The following is a 26,215-nucleotide window of genomic DNA, read 5'->3' as shown; positions in this document are numbered from 1 at the left end:
GTCACTAGTTTTTAAGACTAATTAGGTGAAAGGCAAAATTGCTTCATTTTTTTAATGAAAACAGTGTTAATATAAGTCCTAACCTCGAGAAGAGAATAATACTACCTCACAGAGCTCGATAAAGGGAGGTAAAGTGTCTTGCAATATTTTTTTTCTGAAATAAATATTTATAAGCAACAGTGTGATTCTCCATATAATCCGTGCCGGTAATCAGTTTCGAGAATCGACCATCACCTAATGCCCAAGAAGAGTCGCCTTTATGGCTATAAATATTCATTTAAAAAGAATTTATAGAGATCTATAAGCGTGAATATTTTGTCGACACAAGGACTTAATCTAAGGACAACGATTTATTTATGGTAAGGCAATCCGAATTAAGGAAATATATGAATAAAATTAAGTTGTAAGCATTCATCAATTCCGTTGGAAAAAAGAGCACTCTTAATTTTTAAAATAGTCACCATAAAATTGTATTAAAGTCAATAGTGGCTTGTATGAAAAGAATTCTTAGTCTAACGGATTAACAATTCTAGCATTTAGTCTTATCTCGAAGGCGAGTGTTTAGTTAGGTAGACCGCGAAAAGGAATGTTTGTTAACCTTTTAACTGTGAATGCTTAAAATTGAAACGGTTTACGGTATACGAAACAAGACAGTTACTATTCTACGCTGGGTTGCGGAACATCCTATCTCTTGCAAAACGCCCAGCTTTATATAAAAGATCATTTAATCATCGATGTTCGCACGATAAATTTCTAAGCACCGTACGCTACATAAACCAACATCACATTTCCTACAGTAGTGTGTACCTAGATTCTCGTTTCTTACCATGTACTAAACAAAGCAATGCGAAGGACGTACATACAGTCAGTCGAATAAATATTCGTACAGTCAATGCCTATCGAAGAAATTTGTATAAATTAAATTATACAGTCAGTGTAAAAAGTATTCGTACAGCAATCAATTTAAAATAAAATTAATAAGAAAAAAAAATAAGAGATTGAAAATAATAAACTTTAATTTATGCAAATTCTACTCTAAAAATATGTAGGAATACTAGGAATCTTGGTTAATTATTTCTTCCCCTAAAATTTATTAATACAATAAATATATGAAGTTTTATTTTGAATTGGTTCCTGCACAAATAGTTATTATACTGACTGTGGGTCTAATATTTCCAAATACATGTTTCATCAATAAATATGTACATAAATCAACTTTACACATGTAAATATTTATAATGAAAAATGCTGACTGGCTGACTGTATATGTAGATTTTCTATAAATGACTGCTTATTTCTAGAGGGGCATATATGGCGCGTTTCTATTAACATAAACATCTAAAATATCTCTCTCTGGAAGAAACAAATCAAAATAGTTGTTTGTTTCGAAGAGGCTGTTCTAATAAGATTAATTTTTGTTTGAATTATGTTGTACGAGATTTTAATATCATTTAATTTTGTTTGCTCATAGAGAATGATGCATTTTTGTAGATGCACGTAAAATACAAATTCAATCACGTGTGGCATATTGACGCTTAAATGTCCTTGAATAACGAATATCACTTTTGCATAGAAGAAATGGGGTTTAATTTTAAACATATCCTTTTTAGTTTTCATTATTCAAGATCATTTGAAGGTTAATATATTACATATAATTGAATTTGTTTCTTTATAGGACAGTACGCTGATGTAAATATATCATTAAACAAATGTTCACCCTCGTAACCAAAAAATTTCAAGGCCTATAACTTTGTTACTTTTTTTATTTCAACTAAATCCTATTGGAATTACATTTCTAATATGTTAAACTGTCTGAAAGTGTAAAAAAAATGTCAATTTCTTTCGATCCGTCATACTAAGGAGACCCATTACAGCCGTCGAAAGTTTCATTAAGCATTCGGCTGTTACATTCGCAACAACCTAATACGATTCGAACCATGACTCATAAAAGTAGAACGTTTCCACTTCTGAATCTTTCCTTATAAATGAAGCAGGTAATATGTTAATGAACTCTCACATTCCGCGAAAAAAGAACCACCAACACGTGTTGCTTCCGCTAGAAACGTTTTACGATATATTCAACTTTTTTAAGAATAGTGATATGTAAGTGCATTCAAGTCATTTTAAATATTATAAGACGGAAATAACCGCTAAAATCCTAAGGAAATATTCACTGTTATATTTCTCAATAATATGACACGGCGATATAATTGTGAATTCAAGGGGTTGTTATCGTACACGCGAAAAAAAATTTTTGTTTAAACTGTTTGTTTCAGACAATAAATAATCGTGCAATGCCAGTATTTTTATACATAATTGTGGTATGGTTTCAATAATTTTAAAAGAGAAATGCCATGAAAGAAAAATTTGTTTTTAACCTCATTTGTTTCGATTTTTTTCAGTGTCACTACTTTTTGTTACTAGAACGATACATATTTGTTTGTATTTTATCTTGTTGTGAATTCACTTTCAACCTTGAAAGCCAAAATAGTAATAAAAATCAGAGATTGTCGTAAGTCTTAAAAATAAGTATACTATATACTATACTATACTATTACCCTAAAACATCCTTCAAAAGAGAAACAATACGCGATCAAACGAAAGAAACGGTATCATGTAAGATTATTTTATTTGTAAACAACACGAAACGAACACATGAAACGAATGCCTTGTTTACATTACGCTGTGGTCTAATAAGTGGACCGCGAATATGCATTTATGCCAAGTGAAAATATGAAACAATGCATGAAAATTACAGAATGTCAAAACGTGTGAAAGCAGCCATCAAGAATCACGGTAGTGATATTGATAAAAATAAAATATAAAATAAGAATTCGATTATTCCTTATTTTCTTGTTCTATACAATAAATGTATACCTTATAATATATAATATTAAATAAAGTAAATGTAGTTGCAGTTTCTAAATAAATTTGTGACTTTTTCACAATTAATCTAACGGTAGTTGTTCTAATACTTATGACCAGTAGTGTATATCTATCGCTAAGAACCTTGTACAATTTTTCACAACGTATATATAAATAAATTGTTATTAGCAGTCATAAGTTGAAAGAGACCTAATGCTTGACCTGATGCGTTTTCAAATAGCAGTAAAATTCGTAACGATGATGGCTCAAAGTGTTCAATATCGCATGAAATTGTTCAATTAATTTTACCAAAACGTATAATTGGAATTTGTATCGAATTGTCACTGAATTCTACTGCCACGTCAAATTTTCTACCAGTACGCCGGTAGCCATTCTTTTTCCTTCTTTCGCGTTGACAATGGCCACACGTACACGGACGGTTGATTTCGCGTGTGCGCATAATAACATAATCTACCGCATTATATCGCTAATGAATAGACACACGTCCGACTCGAAGGACTTGACGTGCGACGCGACTTAGATAACTTCGTAACGTAACATACAACACACTACAGCGCCAAGCACGGTGTAACGGCCACACGTGACACCGGTTACACACCTTCTTCGTCATTAATAAAGTCGCGGAATATATTCCGCATTAGGCGCCATTATACCCGAGCGTACGCTCGATCGTGAATAAGAACGCTTGTTGTGAATGTCTTTAACGGAATCCGTGCTTGTAGGTCGATGACGACGCAAGAAGTAATCATCGAAGGATCCTTTTCCTCCCAACATATTCAATGATTGGCTTTCGCTGCCCTATAGAACGGATTCAAGGAATTTGTTTCGTATCGACCTCATTATCCTGACGATGTTCAACGAGAACAATTAAGTGTTTCTTGGGATACTTTTTCTTATAGAGAAGAATTTATGTAATGTTTTTATAACTTTCAAAATATTTTTGATATATTTTAAAATACATTTGGTACATTTTTATATTCATTTCACGCACAAATCTTTGAGTTATCGGAAATTTTTATTAAATAACATTTTCCAATTCGTGGAATGATAACTCAAGAACTCATGAACCAATCGTTATCAAATTTTATATACGTTTACTTTATTTAAATTTATTGAATATCAAATAAAATAATGAAATGATATCATTGTTTAAAATATGTTTCTTATTGCAAACAGCTGTACAAAAACTGTGAAAATTAATACTTCTTCTTTATCTTCCTTTCTTTTTAAAAAAAAAATTCAATACTCAATTGTTTTCATTGTAGTGCAGTTTATACTCTTAAAAAATACGTTAATAATGTTAAAAAAGAATTGTACATACTAGTTTATTGAGTAACTTTCATTCAATCATTAATATTAAAGCAAATTTACGATAACTTACATAATATTTTGTTAAGTTTAAGTGAAGAATATAAAATAGAAAAAGAAGGATGTAAAAAATAAATATAACGAATATTGCCCTCATTTGATTTTCATACTTCTTTTTATAGAATGCATAAAGTGAAATTTTAATTTAACATAAGTGAAATCTAAAGTTCTATAAATTGGTGCACGTGGAATGGTGAAATAGTTTGGAAATAAAATTTAAAATGGTCCACGAACAATTTGCTTTCCAAACTGCTACTTTTCTGTTATCTTTCCCAAACGGGAAAAGGATTCGTAATATTCCATTTTCTCCTCACGGAAATCCGCTTGCCAATGTGTGCAGACTTGGCAATTATGCTCTGCACCTGATTATATGGAAATAATAAGCGGCTTGTGCTAATTTTTATTGCATCCTATCATTGCAGAGCGCCACACGAGCCACTTCATTACAAACAATTACGGCAACAGATAACACGCTAAAATGTGCAATTAGTTTTACATGATTGCAAACAACTCACCCTACAACACACTGAGAAATCATGAATATTATTCTCGAATACTTCGTTTTGTATTTATTTGTACCCCGAGTGGTTCGTATTGTTAATACATTGAATATTTGAACGACTTTTTTTACGAAATTATTAGTCAATGATGTTATTCGAAGTATTTTGCTTATTTTTGTTAACTGCTTTGAGGAATCAATACTCAATATTGGTAATGTTTCTATCCACAGTTATCGATTAATTTAATTTTATCACGCAGAATGAAATTGTGTTTGCGTTTAATTATAAATACATAATATAAGGTCTTCTAGGTTATTTTAATATTATGGACTTCTGCTTTTAGTAAAATATTCGGTTTTTCCACAAGATTATTAAAAATGAAGAGAATACGTATGATTTGTACTCAATATCTCTGATACATTTACGTTCAATGTTATAATACTTGCATTATTACATGATTAAAAAGAGAACTTGTTTTATTCCACGATACAAGTAGTAACAAGTAAAAGAATAAACAGATATAACAATAGTAATCATTAACTTCTATGATCATTCTATAAAATGATTGTATAAAACAGAATAAGAACTTTCTATTAAAATGTCATTTAACGTTTAAATCACAATAAAGGATATAAATTATTCTTCGTTTCAACTAATTGGATTAATCTGTCAAGCAAAACTTACTCCTAGTTTTCCTAATTTGTTATTCGATACATGATAATATTGCAATTATACGAATACGAAATTTGGGAATTAAATAATAAAAACATACTTATATAAAAAAAAAGGAAAATACTTACTGTAGTTATTAATCTTAAATAATTTTCGATGTTAAAAAATCTTAATAAAATCGTTTGATGTTCAAAAATTGTGAAAACCAAAAGGAATCAACCATTGTACATTACCTACATATTTCGTAAAATTGTAAATCATGCGGTTGAAATTCAATGCGCTTCCTTGCTCGACGAACATGATAAAAACGTTGAATTATTACCAGTTGGTTTCTGTAGCGGGAAAATCGAACTGGATAAACCAGAAGAAAGCATCAGTTAACGGATGCCGAACAAGCTTTCTCTCCGTATTTTCCCCATTACTTTTTCTCATGAAGGAGCAAGTGATATTAGAACGTAAAGAAAGCTTGTCCATGTCTCTGGTTCAGTAACAGACATTTAATGTTAATTGATTTACATAGGAATGATAATTGTTTACTGCTTGAAATTTTAATTTTAAGCAGAGTCGCATAACGGAAATACCTATGGAATATCTGTTGTTAGATTGAATTACTTTTATTCCTGTAGAATACGAAGAAATATGTCTATCGGGTATTACAATACCTCAGCAATTACTAGAATGTGTGTTTTATTATTGTACAGCGTAGGTATGCAAGTATGAAAAACAAATGCAAAACTCAAAATAATTGATCTACATAGTTTCATATCCGTTTTCCATATTAGTCTACGATGAAAATCCATAATGCGTAGAATCCGCAATAAATATATATTTATGATAAGTACATCGAAAGAAATGATTAAACTGGACGTAATGATTTGAACTATCAATTTATTGATTAAAGTAAAACTGATAACTAAACTAGCTCTAATTATTTAATTTTCGTTTATTGTCCGTACATACTAATCACACATTAATTTTACTGTGATATATGTAATCCACGTATATGGATTTATTGCTATTCATGTATTCATACACAATTAGCAAAATATAAATAAATCTTCTAAACAATATTTCTTTTCCACAAATTAAATAAACATAGGACAGTGTAGTACGATTACGAAATTGTACTGTAATCTATTATAACAAGTGATTATGAGATAAAAAAAATACTAAACAAATGCTTTAAATACGAGGCCAACACATTCAACTATTCTGACTTTATATTCCTAATTATGTCAGATAGACGCGTAATACTTACTACTTAGTTTCTATCTAGCATTATAACACTGAATTCATTCAAAGAGAAGATAAACACTATTATGATAAGAACGATATTCATGGTTAAGCCTTTGAATAAAATAGTACAGATTAGTCGATACTTACTGAACATGCAATAATGTTCTTTATCGCGTCTTTAAATAATTTCAAGTGTCAATTCAATTTGGATCAGTAGTATTAATGGAGACAATTTTGAAGTCAAGTGCTAATTGATATGCTTTGATCACTTGTGATTTTTAAAATAAAATATGAAACATAATCAACATGATATCTCGTCATTGACTGGACAATGAATTTTTTAATCAAAGTGAACAAGAAAATAGTTGTAACAAATTAAACCATATGTATAGTAAGTAGTCCGTGGGAAATATTTTTGCAATTAATAAAAGATAGTAAATTAAAGTTACAATTACTAATATTATTAAACACATTCTTATTAATTAATTGAGCAATTAATTGAACTTAAAAACATTTATTGCAAGTCTCTCCTCGATACACATCATTGATCATTGTACACTATTGCCAAGGTCAAAAAGCAATTCTCTTACTGAAAGTTGTTTCGAGCGATAACATTTTTTACGATGCTTTTAACGGTAAAAATAGAAAGCATCGATAGTTGGCAGTTACCCATTTACAATTAATTATAAATGTACATTAATGAATTGTCGATCAATTCGTAGGCATTGGTGAATCCTACTACATATCTGTACGAAGTTTTAAAGAAATTTAAACATAATCGACATAATTAAAGGGGCTTTAGAAAAATGTTTTTTTCATCATAAAAATGAAAGGAATTTTAGAATTGCGTTTTTTAACAATCATGCCTGTTAGTATATTTGTGGTGAACACTTAAGGGAGGAAACCACCTTGGATGCGCGAAAATCATAGCTATATTCAACAATTCTTTCTTCAAAAAACAATTGGTTTAATGGAATTTATATTTAACTCCGCTATGCCAATTAAGAAGTCATCGTTGTCGTGTAATGGCTTCAGCATCGCTATTTTATTTAAAGTATCTAAATAAAAATTATTTCTTTCATTACTCAATATATGGATAACAAAATCACCTCAAACAGATCTTTTATTGAGTTATTTGTTTTCGAAAAAGAAATTATTGAATATAGATGTACTTTTCACGCATCCAAGGTTGCTTATCTGCTTAAACGACATTATCTTTTACGTTTTATTGTAACCCTGTGTATTCTTATTTAAATACCTATCTAAATAGGTATTTTACAAAGAAATCAAATCTTAAAGTCCCTTCTTAATAATTGAAGTGCGTATGTTTATGCAAATTCATATTTTCACAAATACGAAGAAAAGAATTGAAATTTAAATGAAAGTTATTGTTGATATTTCATATATGTTTGCATTTGTGCACATTCTTATAGAATTTATCGTATCTTCATTTGCCATAATTGCATAAACATCCGCACTCTATTAATAACCCTTTATTTAATTTTAACATCAAACGCTACCAGTCGGTATATTATAACCAATTCTTGTCAATGTTCGATCTATGATTGACCATATATTTATGTTAATACTCGCAATTACCTAATCGTGGATCGTAAAGCGCAGCACGACGTAATTGTGTGCCAAGAATTCCTGGCATTGAATCAAGCGAAGTCAGGAAAAACGGGATATCCCACTTCAATTATGCGAGTCGTGTACTCATCTTTCGCGCGAGGAACAGTTGATTATTCCAGGATGTTTATACGTCTGGGCCACTTGCTGGGAGATCCCCTAGTTCCTTCTTTATCAGTATTTCGTCCGGGATTACCCAACCAGTATTGCATATAACAACAGCTTACTTTTATCAGTCGAATAACCGGAAACGTTATCATTCTTGTTACAAACGTCGCGGAGGCAAATATTTTTACAGCTGTATTGTATGCATATATTCAATGATTATATTCGATAATTATATTCAATAGGCAGTTTTCTAGGACTTTTTTATAAACTTTTACAGAAGTTTAACGAAATACATTTCCATTTGCCAAAATATATTTATAAATGATGATTTCTTCGATATGTTCTCGTTACTGCTCTTTATATTATACTTTACAAATAAATATATATTTTCTTGTTGTTATGAAACATAGTTAAATGTTACATATCTTCTACAAGGTTGTTCACACCTTTTCCTTTCGATACCTAACATATTATATTGAATAGTTTTCTTAACACTAGAATTAAAAATATCTTTGTTTCTTTCAAGGAAGAATTTTTATTTCGTAGAAGTAAATATTCTAATTAGTAAACATCCATTTTTGGAGTTACATTTGACGAGATTTCAAGGTCATCGATATTCTTTTAAATAAGATAACATACAGTGGATGTAGAAAGTATTCGTACACCAATCAATTTCCAAAAAAACTGTGTAAAATTGTAATTTATTAACTTATTTTTTATAAACAATGACATTCTACATGTTCTAGGAAATCTCTAGAATAGATAGAGTACAAAGAAAATAGCTATTTATGTAAGTTGCGAAATTAACAAGAAAAAAACAATTAATCGATAGAAATATTGAAGCAATAAGTATTCGCACAACTGTTTAAAAGTACTTTCCTGGAAATTTGATGTTTTCTAATTCGCACGGAGCAATAAACTAACGTGTTTACGTTACAAACTCTGCTGTAAATGGTTCGTCATAAGAATCGTTCAAATACTTATTGCTTCTATACTTTTACCCACTTTTCACATTTCTTTGTTAATTTCACAAATTATATTAACTAGTAAATGTTGTTTGGACTATATCTATCTCAGAGATTTCCGAGAATATGTAAAATATCATTGATTATAAAAAAAGAAGTTAAGAAACTACAATTTCATAGAAAAGTTTTTTGGGAAATTGATTAGTGTACGAATATAATCTACACCCACTGTATCTTCATTAACGCGATGATGTAATTCACACAAACAGAAATTCAATCCCTTACAGTATATTGACCTTTAACTGACCTTGAATAACTAAATTCACGATTATACTGGAAAGAAGAAACTTTATCAAATTGACATATTTCGATGCTAATATATGCCTATTTTATTTCAGAACATATTAAAAAATATTCTGCGTTAATTTCTAAGTGACTTTCTCATGTAGAAGCACTTATGAAACTATGTTGATAAAAATAAAAGAAAAAGATGCTGCTTGTATATATTACCACCACAATGTATATCCTACCATCAAAATTATGAAATAGTTCATTTATTGTATTTGACAATGTATTGAAATAAACAATAATTGCTTTAAATATTTGTTTTAAATAAAATAATTATTTCTTGTATTCGAAAATATATTCGGAAATGTTTCTAAATCTAGAATTTATTTTGCGTTCATGAACGAATCAATAAGTAAATATTGCTTAATGAGATTTCGTTGCTACTTGTGGCATGTTTAGTGCTGATGTTCCATGTCGATTATATCTTCGGTGCGACTGTAGATTAGACGTGACATCAAGGTCTAACTCCATTACTAAACTTAGTTGGCATTGTTGAAACAGGTGATCTTTATCGATTCTGAGCAAAGTGGAGACTACGAAACTCAAATTGAAAAATAATTTTATAGTCAACATATGCTTTTAAAATTACTAGGTGTAGAAATTAATTCTATGCCTTTACATTAAATCGTTCATAACTGTAGTTTAAGTAAAAATATTTGCTTATCATTTTGTTACGTTAAACTATTAACCTTTCAATTTCATAATCTGATCTTATATAGATTACAATATACATAACCTAAGTCTCAACCTGATAGTTATTATAATTTACGTACATATTCAAAGTTCAGTAGTGTACTTGGCGATTATTAAGTGTAGAAATTAATTCTGCGTCTTTACAATTACTTAGTAATTTATAATTCTATTATAGTTCATGTAAAAATATTTACTGGCCATTTTCTTATGTTAGAGTACCAACTACCAAAGTAACGAAACACACAGATTGCTTCTACATTTGGTTCTATAGCTTTACGTGCTCTTTTGAAATATTTCACTGAGGAAAAATTAAGAGTTGTATGATTTTTCTTTATAACTAAATGTTAAGTTTACCTTAGAAAGGCACAGAATTAATTTCTACACCTAATATAAAGCAAAGTATTTCAATTCAAATTGTGACGACTACAATTAACGATATCAATTAATGGTTTTGGTATAAATATAAATGCGTCCATTTTCCAAGTCCAAAACATTCATGCGCCAGACACAATCATCAATCAGTCTTACAATAGGTATTTACGACGTATCGCGAAATAAATAGTCGTCAGAGTTTTCTGAATAACAAGACAAATTTGTTACGCCAATTAGCGATGCACAATCGCTGACAAGAGTATTAAAGACACTAAAGAAAGAATAAAATGTGTGACTCTGGATAATACTTCAAAGTGAATAGCACTATACATCTACTGGGTTGTGCCATTAGTTCCCGGACACTTGCTATCAATAAATCATTTTATAATAACATTATAATCAAACAATAATTATTCTTCAAAATAAATGCCATCGCTTCTGATAGATTTCATCCACCTTTCTACCAATTGTTCAATTCCGATTTGGATCAAATGTCATAAAGAATTTTAATATAAAAAATTCAGCCATCAAGTGTCCGGGAACTTATGAGACACCCTAGTACTGATATTTTTCGTTGTTTATCGAGTTTAAACGATTTATATTAATACAAACTTTTTAATATGAATTTTCCTAAAAAAGTATTGTATTCCACTTAATAATAAATTTATTTTTATGGATTATAGGAAATTGTCCCTTGAAAAGGATTCATTATACGGTCAGGACGGCAAATTATATTGTATGCTTAATTCGATTCTTAGTATGTTTCATCTAAGAAAACCGGTTTTGAAGAATAAATATTTCTCTATTTTAAAGAAGCAACGCCAGTCTCACATACAGTGCGTGTTTCTGAATCGCATTTTTAAATTTCCAGTACTATATACTGAATAATTGTTGAATAATATATGTTACCTACAAATTTGTTATTGGTTATAAGATCTTAAAAGCCCTATTTTTTTTTAGTGGCTCTAATACCTTAACCAACAACCGTAACAGCAATTTCTTTTGCGATAGTTTTTGCAAACAAAAAATTTACAAAACGAAACTTTACTTTACCATTTTTGTATGTTTACTCTTCCTATTATTAAATAATTATATGTATATGATATATCCGAGTTTACGTATTTTATGAAACATTTTATGAAATATTAATTCTTGTAAAAGGTCACTCAAACTCGTAGTTGAAATATCAGAGAATATAAAGGATTTTCCAAAAGAAAGTTTAGGAATTTTATTTCTTAGTAAAACACAAGTGGTATGGAATATATCCGATTTTTTAATTTAAAATAAAAGTACGCACATAATTACAATCAAACATGAAAGATGGTTTGAAGTATCCACCACGATTACATTGTTATTAAAAAAACAAAGTCCTAAAGACCCTTTTGAAAATCCCTTTCCAATGAAGTTTAACGACGTATCGGATTCTAGAATCACTAGTCATTTTATTAGATTTACTCGGACTAGACGAGCCACTGAATATCGCTAACGATTCGAGTTGAAAAATTGCCAATATTCAATTATTCTGACATTCGAAGAAAATTAATGGTGCATCGGGTTCTGTTACAGGGGGTCCACACCATAACTTTCCTCAGGATAATGAGAAGCCTGGAGAGGTTATCAGGTAGCGATCAAGACTGCGATCAGGAGATGTATATCGACCTGGACGACGCTTCCGTCGACTCGCTTACCGGAAAACGAAGTCGGCACCATGTGGTTGGCGCGGAGGTGAGTTATTTTCTATTTGAAGAGTAATAAAATTCAATCTGCCGATAGCAATTCTCGGATCAGAGATGAATTTAACGTTACTCTAATTAACCTACCATTGACCACTGTCACATTTATAGGACATTCGAGAAAGATTTATTACCGGTATTCAAATTCATTGGACATATAGTATGACCATTGTATATTTTACTCGAATTTAATTAAGGTTTGGAACAAGGCTAATGTTAACTAGTTTTTTGGTCGTCAAGCAACGTAAGAAAGTTTTATTGATATCGATGTCTATATCAAGATCAAGTCTATAAAGAGTTCTCTTTTTTACAAAATGCTCTTTTTTTTTGGTCAATCCAACAGTGTTTTATTCATTTACATGTATACTTCGTGACATTTGAGATCGAAATTAATTCTATGGCTTTTTAAGTTAAACTTATCATTTATTTAAGGTTGATGACCTTATTGACCAGTTGTATATTTCATTAATTCTATTTTAACATATGAAACTATATATTGATCAATAGGTTAAGATATTACAAGTAAAAATATTTATCCATTATTTAATTTGTTAATCTTTTTTACAGTACAAGCACCGTCAAATATAATTGATATACATATATTCATAAATTTTCGAAATCGTTGATTGGTTAGTTTATAAAATAGAGATTTCAAAAATTATAAATTTTATAATACAAATACGTAAATACGTGAAATATCTTAATCATAGAACGATGTGAACAACAATACAATCGAAAAAAACGTTAATATTTTTTTAATATTGCTATAAATATTAGAGGACGGAAATTGTTCTATGGAAATTTTCATCTAACGAGTCAAATAACACTGTAAAACTAATTCAATTGGGAAACTAAACACTTCAATAATTTTAACAATCCATAATTCACGCAAATATTCTTAAATGGCAGTTAGAAATACCTATTTTTATCAAATTAAGTTCTTGTACGTTTGATAATGAGGTCATTTACCCTATAAAGAAAAACCATACAACTTTTAATCTTCCCTCAGTCACGAATTCCAAGAGTACATACATAGTTGCAAAACTAAATATCGCAGTAATCAGTGTGTTTCATTACTATGAAGGTTGGTACATTAAAGTCATAAAATGCTGGGTAAATATTTCCGTTTAAACTAGTGTTGTAAATAATTAAATGTAATGGCAGAGAATTCATTCCTACATCTAATAACTTTAACACAAACCTCTTCAACCATTTCCTGATGATCATTTCTAAATATATACGACGTAATAAAACTGTAATAATAAAAGTGTAAGGATAATAAATTAGGTAATGTATAAATCAAGAAAATTCTAAATAATGGAACTTATATTCAATTAACAAAAATTATATTTTTTTTATATACGCATTATATCGATTATTTGTATATTTTAATTATTATAAACTTATTAATATTATATTTAGTTAATTATATGTACAGATCTATTTGAATATAAGACTAACTAGAAAATGATTGAACATGTGAACAAATGAACACCGACACGATTGACCAAAACATATAGAAATTTGTTTAAAGAACAACAGGACAGTGTCAACAGAAACTCAATTTTATCACGACTACGACATAGTGAGAATCATAAGATACTTATATACTTTATTCACTCAGAACGCTTCTGATTTTAAAAGGAAAATTGAAAGTATAAGCCATTTTAGTCTGATTTTTGTTTGCGTTGTAAAAGTAACAATAATTGTTATCAAATAAATGGCTGAAATAACTGAGAATAATTATGAGAGGCATATATGCATATTGAATACTTCAAACAGCAAAAATATAACTTATACATATATGTATAAATCTCAAAATGAAATTATCCAACATTAATGTTGCTGATACTGAATTAATACTCTACGTGTTATCCACGTTGCATTTCAACACTACATATTTAAACTATTTACAAATACATGCATATATCGTTCAATGTCTATCGATTCTACGCACGCTAGCACCCTGAGGTCGAGATTACGACTTCTAATACATTGATCGAGCTTATCAGCAGCTCAGTGCTCTTGTCATTGAACATATACCGAGTCCTAAAAGTAATGAAAACTTTGCGCACAACGTTACCAATTAAATTAGCATGACCTGTTTTATTTCATTATTTTGTTTGTGATAGTTGCGTATAATATTGAATAAGGACAAATGAATTGAAAGATCATGTCCAATTGTAAGACGCGCATGAGTAATACTTTTATAATAATAACGGGATTCATTAACGCATGAAGATGACATTGAACGTTGATGCTGTTAACATTTTATGTGGTTCTCATGGTTATTTGAAATAATATTGTTAAAAAGTAATACACAAAATATGTAATAAAAACAAAGTAAAGCTAAAATTCTTTAATTCACCTCTAATTAACCAGTACTGCTATCAGGAACTAATAGCAGATTATTTATCGTAATCAGTACAGGAGAATATATGTATAAGAACCCACGTACAAATTATGTTTTAATTAGAAATTGGATTAACTGATCGTAATAGTTTCAATGAACAGTAGTAGAAGGAATGTATCCGAGTACGAAACGATAAATGACCATTCTATGAACAGAATTGGATATCTATCATGACAAATTTAATCTTATCTATAATTAATTTCACTGTAGGTGTCATATCAAAATTAATTGGTTCGACAAGTGCACTTCCAATAATCATAAGTAGTATTGACGTATAAGTAGATTTTCGTTAGATTTCAGCCTTGATTGTAGTCCAAGCCAGAAAGTTAAAAGGTTCACAAATATGTAATACTAAAAGATGACATTTTTAAAAACTTTTCTAGTAATTGCTTTAATCATTCAATAAATTGTGATACGTGGAATCTAAATGACTGGGATATACCTTATCATCGACATAATCTTTTTGGTTAATTTTGCTTTTAGATTCCTATCACTCTTACATTCTTAACATCAAAACTGTGATTTATGCGTTTAATTTATTAATTTATTGCATTGAATGACTGGTTTCTTTAAATTGACAAACTTTTTTTTAATTCTTTCATTCATTCCATTCCTTTAAATTTAAACTTACATCTTCTATTTTTTGTTTTCTTTTTGTCTTTAATGCATTTACCTACTTCTATAAATTATTATTATATTGAATATAAAATTTATTTTAACGTTAAACTTTTTCAGTAAAATCTTTTTGAATGTTGTTTTTATATTACTGCAATGAATGTGAGGATAGCTATTATTGTTTTCTGTCTCTAGTAAATCATTGATCTTTATTATTATTATTATCATAATTAGTTTTGACAAATTCATTGTATTTGTTTAATATATTTTACACTAGGAGGTAAACAAATAATTTACCACGATCCACAATTCATGGACATCTATCAAAGTAATCTTATCTATTACGTTACAAGAACTCCTAATATTTCTAACGGACATTAGAATGCAATCGATTGCGGCAGCAGCGATTATAGTGTACAATGAAAATATTTTACGTTCAGCGTGTTGAAAAACTCGTATTTTTATCCAGCAGAAATAAATCTTCTTCGATAACCAGAAACAATTTATTGAAAGACGTCATTGATTATTCCAAAGAAAATTTATATTTCTGAGAAGTCCGAGTTTCTCATTTATCGCATGATTGTTGTCTAAATATTTAACAAATATTGTATAGGTTAAATTCAGACTCGAATAAAATCTTGATTACAATTTACCTATTTATGAACCCACTGAATATAAAAAGAAACATTTTTCGTAGATCATATAAAGTAGAATTAAATTATTATTATGAAATATTTTCGTTCCTGCTTTTTAATATAGTGATAATTTTAATTAATTTTAAAGAATATCATATTTTTTAAATCTAAATTCTTTATACGTTGTTCATAAAGGCAATGCACAAAAATAAATATCGAAAATATCAAGAATTAAAGGTTCCTTTCATTTGAAACCTGTCTTCAAATTTTTATTAAAATTGAAGTTAATTTTAAATAATGTTTCAATTAAATGATCAGATGATTTAAAATATAATTGCTTGTTGCCTATCATCGTTACGTGATTATGGATGATGGTAAAATCAGACGATAAAATAGACGCAGAAAATGAATATCATTTATATATTATTTGTAATTTTTTAATTCTATTTTATTTTATTTTTGTTAATAAATTAAATTACTGTATTATTTGTCACCGTTTCTGTTTTTAAATTGCCATTTTTATTATAACCATCTAACGAATACAGTTCACTAATCCTGCATATTTGATAACTCGGCACTGCCAAAGACCCCAGGATGTCAGGTTATTGGAATTCTATTGTAAATGCACAGTAAACACGCACAATCTCAAAATGAATGGTAGGACAAGGTGTTGACAGAGCAAATTTAATTCCTTTTTAATTATTATCATCAATTTCCCACGACAGATAAAAATCTAATGTAGTACTTCTTTCTGAAACGATTCAAAAGGTGGGTGAGGAGAGCGACAGTAGTGGCAGCGAGAGAAGTCCGAAACAAGCGAAAAGAAGAAATCGTGGAGGACCACCGACGACAAGGAGACGAAAAAGTGGAATTTCCGCGCGGGAAAGGAACCTGAGGAGGCTTGAGAGCAACGAGAGAGAAAGAATGAGAATGCATTCCCTGAATGATGCTTTCGAGGTAATATTTCGTCGACCTACAAAAATTGCGAAAACTCACGACACCGTTTCCGACGAGTTACAATATTGCAGAGAAATTTGCGACAAGGCTTCCGCCATCTATTTAAAGTACCTGCATGTTGAGCGAATCTGAAAATGGCAAGTTTGATTTCTTAAATCATATATATTTTAAAGTTAACATCGTAACATTATTAATAGACAGATTGATTCATTTCATTTCATTTCTTAAACCATAACTTCGAATTTAATTTCATTTATTTGTTTAAAAATCCTGTATTTAATATATCGTAATAACAATATACAGAAGGCTTAAAATTTGAATCAAAGAATCTCATTGATTAATTGTAGCAGATATAAATTGTTCTTACCTTCTAAACATATATCTAATATATAGCATGTGATATTTAATGTGTTGAAGAGGTCGTTGAATTACAAATACTTACTCTTACATAAGTAGAACAGATTACAGTTTTATTACCATCGATACACGTTGTAAATAATTGGGTATTTGTTGCGCTAAGGGTTAGAAGGATGAGTTTAAATCGTGCAAGAAAATATTACATTATTAAGGGTATTATTTCATGTGTTCCATTATTGATTTATTTTAGTAATTGTTTATGTAGATTCTTTACATGTCGCTTCATATTAAGCTATAGATAGGCACTAAACATTAACATGTAAAACAAACTGTTATCTGTCGTAGTTAAGAAAATATTTACGTTAGTATTAACTTGATAAAAAAAATCTATTGAGTATGTGCTTAATGAATTGAAAAGCCAACAGCCTTATCGAGCCATGACCAAATAATCTTTAAAAATTTAATATTTAATATAATTAATACAAATTTTTTAATTTAATATAATTAATCAAATTTATCGTTTCAATTGTAAATATTATTTCTTGCCTCCTATAGAAAAAAAAACTGATTACATATAAAATACATACATTAATATAATTGATGAGTAAATTATACACTAATATAATTTTGTAACTAGACTGTACATGCTATGTACATTCAGACCTGGGTAAATTTTAATTAAAATGGAAATAAGAACTATCTATTTGAACTAATTTATTTCAAACCGTTATTTTCAATACAGTTGAAAAGAAAAATAATACCGATTCATTTGCAATAATAACTATTTCAACTAACAAATTATTTGGTTACTTTTTCATTTTAAATTTAACAAAAGACATACTTCTCAAAATAATTTTATTATTATTTAAGACATTTTTGTCTAATCTAATATTAACGCAGAATGTGTTACACTTTAGAAAATTGTCTCTTAAAATTAAATAACCATTCATCATAGACAAATCGGTCTTTCTACCTTCCAAAAATATCAGTATATTTATTTCATCTGATTTGGATAACAAATATGGATTTGTTTGCTTTTTTATCGCCACGCTTTAAAATTCGAAATCATACCTGTGGTTTCGCCTGATACAATTTTAAAGAACAATTTCACAATTATTTCGAACGATTATAAAATAAAATAGTATATAAGTTATGAAAATAATCATGAAATGAAATAACGCGTTATTATAAATAATATTTCGAATAATATCATGTCAAAAGTGCCCGGGTCTGTGTAAATTACAGTAATTTAATGAGTGTATATAAGTTTTTATATAAACAGTTCGTTTTAACGTGACGACAAACCAGATCGTCGAAAACATTAAGTATGTAAACATGCCTCTACAAGACTATCGTTAAATGTAATCTCGTGGAAAAACGTGTTCAGGCGCAACACGACGTATCCACACTTGTTCAAAGATCCTACTCCGAATGGAATGAGGAACCTATATATCTGCTCGAGTGTAAAAGACACTTGGTCCGTCTTATTTTGCGCAATAGCCTCGTCAGAATAACAATAGAAGCGTAACGTCTATAGTAGACGTAAGAGCCATCTGCTGTGAGCGTGGGCGATTCGATGAGCACTTGAGATCTTGTTAAAGGATGGAGGCAAACAGGGTGGAATAAGGGAAATCGAAGTTATAAAGTTCGTGTGGAAGCTCGTTGCTTCGTCATAATCCATTACGGTGCAGCTATCGATTCTCCCCACGAAACACACTCAAGGGGAAATAGAAATACGGAGATAAGAGAACAGACAAATAAGAATATGACAGGCCTACTCAAACTAGCTGATCGACATTCATTTCGAATCATATTTTAATTGATCCATCCAACTGAACAAATTGCACCCAAATCTTTTTTTTACACGGTAGATGTGTTCCTCAGAAATTCGCAGAAAAAAGATGAATTTTCTATAGTAAAATTGAGGGTACGGTCCGAGTAAGATGAAATAAAGAACTATATTTAATTCGAAGATTTTGTAAAGAAACGCTGAATAGTCGCGGATTGATTGGCTCCAAAAGAGAATAGTATATTTTTATGAATAATTTTATAGTAATATTTGATCGTAACACTAAAAAAATGAAAATAATATCTTATAGAGTTTTATAAACTGGATGAAACACAAATACTAATTCCCGCAAAAAAATCATTCATTCGGTGGACTAATAAATATAAAATTTAAATAATCACAAATTTCCTTCAGGCAATTAATTAATACCAACAGTTTTGTTTAGTATTTAGTAGCATACCCTTTTGCTTTAATCTCTGGTTGACATCGTTTTGGCCAAAATTTGAGTAAGTTTTTAATTGAATTTCCAGGTAGATAGTTCCAAATATGATAAACGAGATTAAAAAGTTCTTCAACGGTGTGGAAGCGTTAGCTTTGCAATTGGTACTCTACTGGCCCCCCCCCCCCCCCTTGTCTAATGACTTTAACCTTACAGGGTGCCAAACTAAGACATTTTTATAATGTCTCATGACATGGGATATGAACCCATCATATTATTCAATTGTTTTAACGTAACAAATTCAAAACAATAACTATTTTTATAAGCAGTTTAACTTTTAAGCCCAATTAATTGACTGACAGGTGATTACTTAAATTTTGTATTTATTAGTCAATAAACAAACGACTTTTTCAAAACCCAATTATTGTGTTTTGTTCAGATTAAAAAACCCTATAAAGTAGTATTTTCATTTTTTATTGCTACGATAATCTGTATGAAATGTATTCATAAATATAATATTCTCTCTTTGGAACCAATCAATTGTCCGCGACTGTACATATGTATGCAATTTTAGTTATCAAATAAGGGAATTCCCCAGTAATTACTCTGTTGTGACAGTGCGCAGTGCTGTCAAGTTTTTAAAATCTGGTATATACGTGAATTTTTTTTTAAATATTGGTATATACATAATTTTGAGACAATGACTTCGAAAGGAAGACATTTTTAAGTCGTCCAACTTCAAATTCGTGTAAACAATGAATTGGGTGTATGTCATTCATGTTTTATTAGCTATACGCAGAAGTCCTGTAGGCTACGTTTGGAGGGTGTTAGAGAACGACACATCGGCATTTATCTACTAAGTGTTCTTTTTCTTGACTCGTTTTTAAGTTGATTGAAAAATGTAGATTCCATTTAGTTGATATAGTAGATATATGCATACACCTAATTATTACAAATGAGATATTTTTTTTACTGATTGGCACAGAACTTCATTTTGCATCTTGGCAACAGGTTTTGGTATGTTTAGAAGTCATACCGAAGATAAACATTCAAATATAACGAAATACGACAGACTAAATGACATTATTATTCATACGAATTTGACATTTTTTGAATATGACTATCTGAAATCAGAAATCAGGAATATCTCAACACTTAAATCAACGCGTAGAATTTATTATATTTAAATTCCATTGTTGAATTAAAGTTTTCAACTTTCATATTTACTTTTTAACATTCTTAAAGTTTATTCAATTTAACAAAAATAACTCCTATGTACAAAAACGCCGTCGCTGCGTTATATAACGATAAATATTGTAGAGAGATAGACGAACGTTCAATAATTGACGAGCGATGCAATAGAAATGTCGACAATTATCAGCAACACTGTTATCGTTTTCAGCAACTGCGCGAGGTGATACCGCACGTAAAAATGGAAAGGAAGCTCAGCAAAATAGAGACGCTTACGTTGGCCAAGAATTATATAATGGCTCTGACAAACGTCATATGTGAAATGCGCGGCGAAGAGCAACCATACACGTAAGTAGCTTATCAGTTAATACACGTGTACGCGCGCGCGGGATCGTTTAAAAATCATTTTGATAATCAAAAAAAATTCTTTTAATTGGTACCGACAAGGAAACTACGATAGTTTCTATAACGATTTAACGACACGTTGGTGACTTTGATAGTGTTGCGTAACTTTTACCTCATACTCCCGGTACTTAGCGACAAACATAATTTCTTGATAAAGAAAATGTATGCGCGCCATTTAAATCCTGTACTTTAAGGGGTTAGGTCCACTTAGCGCCGTGAAAAACTGGGTATTTCGAATAATTTTGTTTTACAGTAATAATATAATATTTTATAAAACAAAAATACTAAGTTATTACTCTTTGTTTTAACTTTATTTGATAGAAATTTCAGAAAAAAATATTTAATGTTAACAAAGTTATTGATACCATATTTGCTGTACCCTGTTCCACATGTAGTACTTTGCGGTAACCATCGTAACTTTTTACTGATCCATCTAAAATCAATCCAATAAAAAAAATCGTTAGTTTAATGATTAATCTAGTAGCTTTATTCTTTTTTTCGAAAATTAATGAAATCGCGGCCTCTGATCGTTTATTTACGCAGTTTCAAGGAAAAATGGCATGTTTTTTTATTTATAAAAATTCGAGTTTTCATCAAAACGAGAACTCGAACGATCAAGTATTAGTTTTTGGCTGAGAGTAGACATACAACCGCAAAGGATTAACAGATGATAATTGTTCATGTTATCATTCAAACGAAGTCAATGCAACTTTTGTTAATAATCACTATCTTTGGGGACAATTCGTGTATGTAATTAAATATCTGTGTTCCAGTTGGAACCTACCAATTGTAAATAGCCGTGTGAAGTTATGCAATTAATTTTTACGATAAATTCACATTATAAACATAAAATATTTTCCCACTTCTTTTTAAATTGATTAATATTATGTAATTAACGTATCACTGTCTGAGGTACAATGTTCAGATGGTGGGTTCTTCATTTGTGATTCTCTCTTCGTTGTGTTGATCGCTATAAAGTTGTTTTATTTAAAAATAAATGGATCACAAGGTTGAATACCTCATTTTCTGTACATTAATTGCATTTTTCAGAATCGCTGCTTTTATAAAAGTCTTGCAAAAAATTTGAGCAATTGTGATATGACATTGATATTAGTATGTTCATCCCATATACGTCTCTTTATTTTTCTTACGTACATTCTTGGCATCCTAGAACAAAGAAGTAGAGAATAGTTTTATAACATTTGACAACGAAGTAAGGTGGCGAGTTCGTGAATCATTTTACCCCGTGACATCTTACCCCGTGAGATTACAGAAACCACCTTGAATAAACAATCGTGATACCAATAAAAAAGAAACGAAAATCCTTATAATAATTTACGCAGAAGAATAGATGCATACTTTACGATATGTTACATTATATTGTGGTCTTACCTTTGGTTGACACAAAAATCACTAAATAAACAACAAAAAGATTATGTAAAAGTCACCGATCCGTGTATGTCAATATTAATAAAAGAAATACCACACAATATATGTATAATTATAGAGATAGTTGGTTTGTTTAACAATGCATAAGTAACAGTACATGTCAAATTTCTGCCAATTAAAACAGAAATCAGCTTTACAGACATTCATCGTCTTACCTACCCAACTTTCGCTTTACATATAAATAATATATGTACATATCTTTTGCACAAATATGCAAGGTAAGGGCCAACAAATTGTCACCCAAGAGTCAGTAGAATTAAATTATCAGTATACTGTACACTGCAAACACTGTTTACAGCCAATGGCGAGAGAATGTCGACTCGCATAACGTTAAAAGAAAGAATTGCCCAACCGTTGAATATTATGTGGTAATTATACTCTTTTCAAGAATTTTTCGGTCGATCGATCGAAAATATTTAATCGAGTATCGTGTTTCGGTATACAAGGTGATGCGCGAGCAGAAAATTATTTGCGACACCATTGCACGAATCGTTAAAGCGTAACGAAAAGGTGGTTGTGATTATGTAAACTTCTTAATTGGCTAACGAGCGTGTTTCTGATTCACGAATTCGACCCGAAATACTTTCATTCCACGACGAGATAATCGACTTTTACGACGGACGATAGAAACGTCTCGCGTGTCGACATAGCCGAGTTAGAGTACAATGTCCGATTGACATTAAACGATCAAAGATGCAACGCTTTTTCCTCATTTTCTCCGTTTTCCCAATGCGCCGGTGCTTCCTCGTCTGTTGCAACCACGTATAATCTTATCTTCAATTAATTTTTTCTTATCATTTGTCATTTCATTCACTTCATGGAAGAACGCACTATTATTCCAAACAAAGTTGAGCAAATTTCTAATCTGGATTAAAGATTTCTATGTGCGATAGAAATTACATTTTTGCATCTATAACCATATCATTAAACCAGTAACGAATGAACTACAAGGTCTTACGCAATATGGCTTTCGTAGTTATAATGTTGAAAATTATATAACAATACAAACGAATAATTCAGAACAGAAATTTGTAAAGGTCTAAATGGCTTGAGCTGATATGAATGTGACTTTTTATTTACACATTTATATATGATGTAATAACTATTAAAATAAATTAAAACTATCATACTAAAACATTAAGACTATTACGTTATATTTAAAGAAAATTTTAAATTTGTGCAATACAATTAATATACTCTTAATCTAATATCGACTAAAACGGAAATTTAATTGTTTAATTTTGTGTATATATTTCTAAGAAATATTGTTAAATTTACAATTTTAGTTTATTTAAACATTTTAAGTTCTAGACAACCGTTTGTTTTGTCTCTGCTATTATTCGCTACTTACTTAATTAATACCAGCCTATCTGAATAACTGATAAATCAAATAGCCATTCGTCCTATTTCCTTTATGTTTTGAAAATGATGATTTATATCATAGCTTTCATATAAGCCAGTGGTTACGGACATTTTTCAGAATATGTCCCCTTAAAAAGAAAAGAGAATTTCTCCAATCGAGAAACGTAGATCTAATATTTTTATAATATTTACTCTAATTCGTTCCAAAATTAATTGCTTTCATTGACTCTAATTGATCGAATGTTTACCTAATTGAATATAAAACACTATTCAAAGAAATCTTCTTGGCTAATTAAAGGTTAGCATAATTCTCACAGATAGTCTAGAATAAATAATTAATATTTACTACGTTCTAGATTGCACACAATGTGATACGAAACAAACAATTTTTAAAATATTAAGAACATATTTGTATAAATTTGTTTTATTTAATTAAAATTTTTAAAAAGTACCATTTATTAACGAAGTAGAATATTTAAAATTATTTTTTTCGTTTTACATTATAGCAAGTAGCAGATTTATTTATGTCTCGGATTCTTGGGATAGGTGTTCGTGTTCGCTAATTTCGACGTGCCATTTAATCAATCCGTTCGATCGTTATCAGAGGAAACAAAACCTTATCGAGATACTGGCTGAAAGCAGACATTTCACAATGCTAAAGCCAAATGTGCAATCACGAACCGTGCACCGGCACTCTTTCACGGATTGTAAATATCTAAGACCGTAACAATAATCCTGATTGAAAAACTAACGGCAAGTAGCGGTTGCTAATACCAAAGAGAGGTATGCATACCAATTAAATTCGTTACGTGAACATTTCTATTCCAATCGCATTGCGAATCGTTGCCACGAATTTCGAATTACAAAGGACAATTGCTCTCGTTGAACATAAAATGACGTTCGCATCAAACTTCTTTATCAACTCTTTCAGTCCTGATGTTAATCGTAATGGACGTGCATTTGATTAGTATTTTTTACTACAATATATTTAATTTCTGGAATTCTATCAAGAATCATTAGAAACACGAGAAAAATGTTGCGTCTAAAAGATTTTAAAGTAATATTTTTTATAATAAAACAAATTACACTTTATATAAATGATATTACGACATTATATGTATTCTGTGTACAAAAATTTGATCACAATCTGATATATGAAATATATGAATAAAAACTGTTCATTGACATTGATAATAAATGATCGCGTCATTAGTAGAAAGGCTCAATCCCACAAGATATAAAATAGAAGAAACTTCTGATTTTTAAATAAATGATTTTAACGTTTTTAGTTGCGATTATGAAAAGAAAATAGTAGTTGGCATTATTCATTACGAATCAGACTCCATGTTACTAGGCGCAAAATTGTAACATTGAGAGTTCTAAAAAATGTCTATAATTAATTTGATACAATTACAAATGAAGTTAATTCAAGACAAGGATTAATCATGTTAAAGTAATGCTTCACTAACACCTTATAGTTAAGCATTCTTACACGATTCATATTTTGGCGGCTATGCTAATGACGGCGATATCGATCATATCGACGGTAACGACATCATGCAACTACGTTCGTATAGGTAGCCAAGCGTTCTTCTGTATAATACTCTTGCATTATTATATCTCTCTTATATTCAGCATTAAACATATTAAAAGTGAAAAATTATAATCAGAACAATCTATAATAAATATTCATTTCTATCACCGATTCATCATTTGCTTCCAATATATCAAACTTCTGTCAATAAAATTGATACATTCTTTAAGTAATATTACCAACCAGCATGACTACCATGCCTGCATCGAATGTAACCGTGAAGAGTTAAATGTAATTTAACTCGTAATGAGAGAGAATATTATTCATTATTATTTGTTAATGTTAACATTCGGCGATATCACATCAATGTTCAAAAGTAAAGACAACATTTTATCGGCGACCTTTGCTTTATCCACGGCCGGAATACTTCGCTGCTAGTATTATCTTTCGTTCTGCTGAAGTGCATAAACTAAACTTTGATTAATACTGTGCTCAACTTGTTACTTCCATGTGAACTTCGCTCCAGCAGAATTTATCGGTTTCGCGAACGTATCTATAT

The 26,215-nt window shown here is 29.9% G+C and overlaps 1 protein-coding gene across 2 annotated transcripts in view; it reads left to right on the top strand.

The window, feature by feature from the left end:
- LOC128873266 (class A basic helix-loop-helix protein 15-like) overlaps positions 1 to 26,215 on the top strand; it is a 60,814-nt gene that overhangs the window by 23,911 nt on the left and 10,688 nt on the right. For both annotated transcript variants that reach the window (XM_054116719.1, XM_054116720.1), the window contains 3 exons: positions 12,344 to 12,502; positions 16,942 to 17,130; positions 21,118 to 21,254. In XM_054116719.1, coding sequence (XP_053972694.1) covers positions 12,374 to 12,502; positions 16,942 to 17,130; positions 21,118 to 21,254 — 455 coding nt within the window. In that variant the 5' untranslated portion in view covers positions 12,344 to 12,373. The remainder of the gene's footprint in view (positions 1 to 12,343; positions 12,503 to 16,941; positions 17,131 to 21,117; positions 21,255 to 26,215) is intronic.

This window comes from Hylaeus volcanicus, chromosome 3 (assembly GCF_026283585.1).
Source record: "Hylaeus volcanicus isolate JK05 chromosome 3, UHH_iyHylVolc1.0_haploid, whole genome shotgun sequence".
NCBI classification, from domain to species: Eukaryota; Metazoa; Arthropoda; class Insecta; order Hymenoptera; family Colletidae; genus Hylaeus; species Hylaeus volcanicus.
Note: the sequence above shows the minus strand (reverse complement) of the source record. Positions and strands in the feature narration are given on the sequence as shown.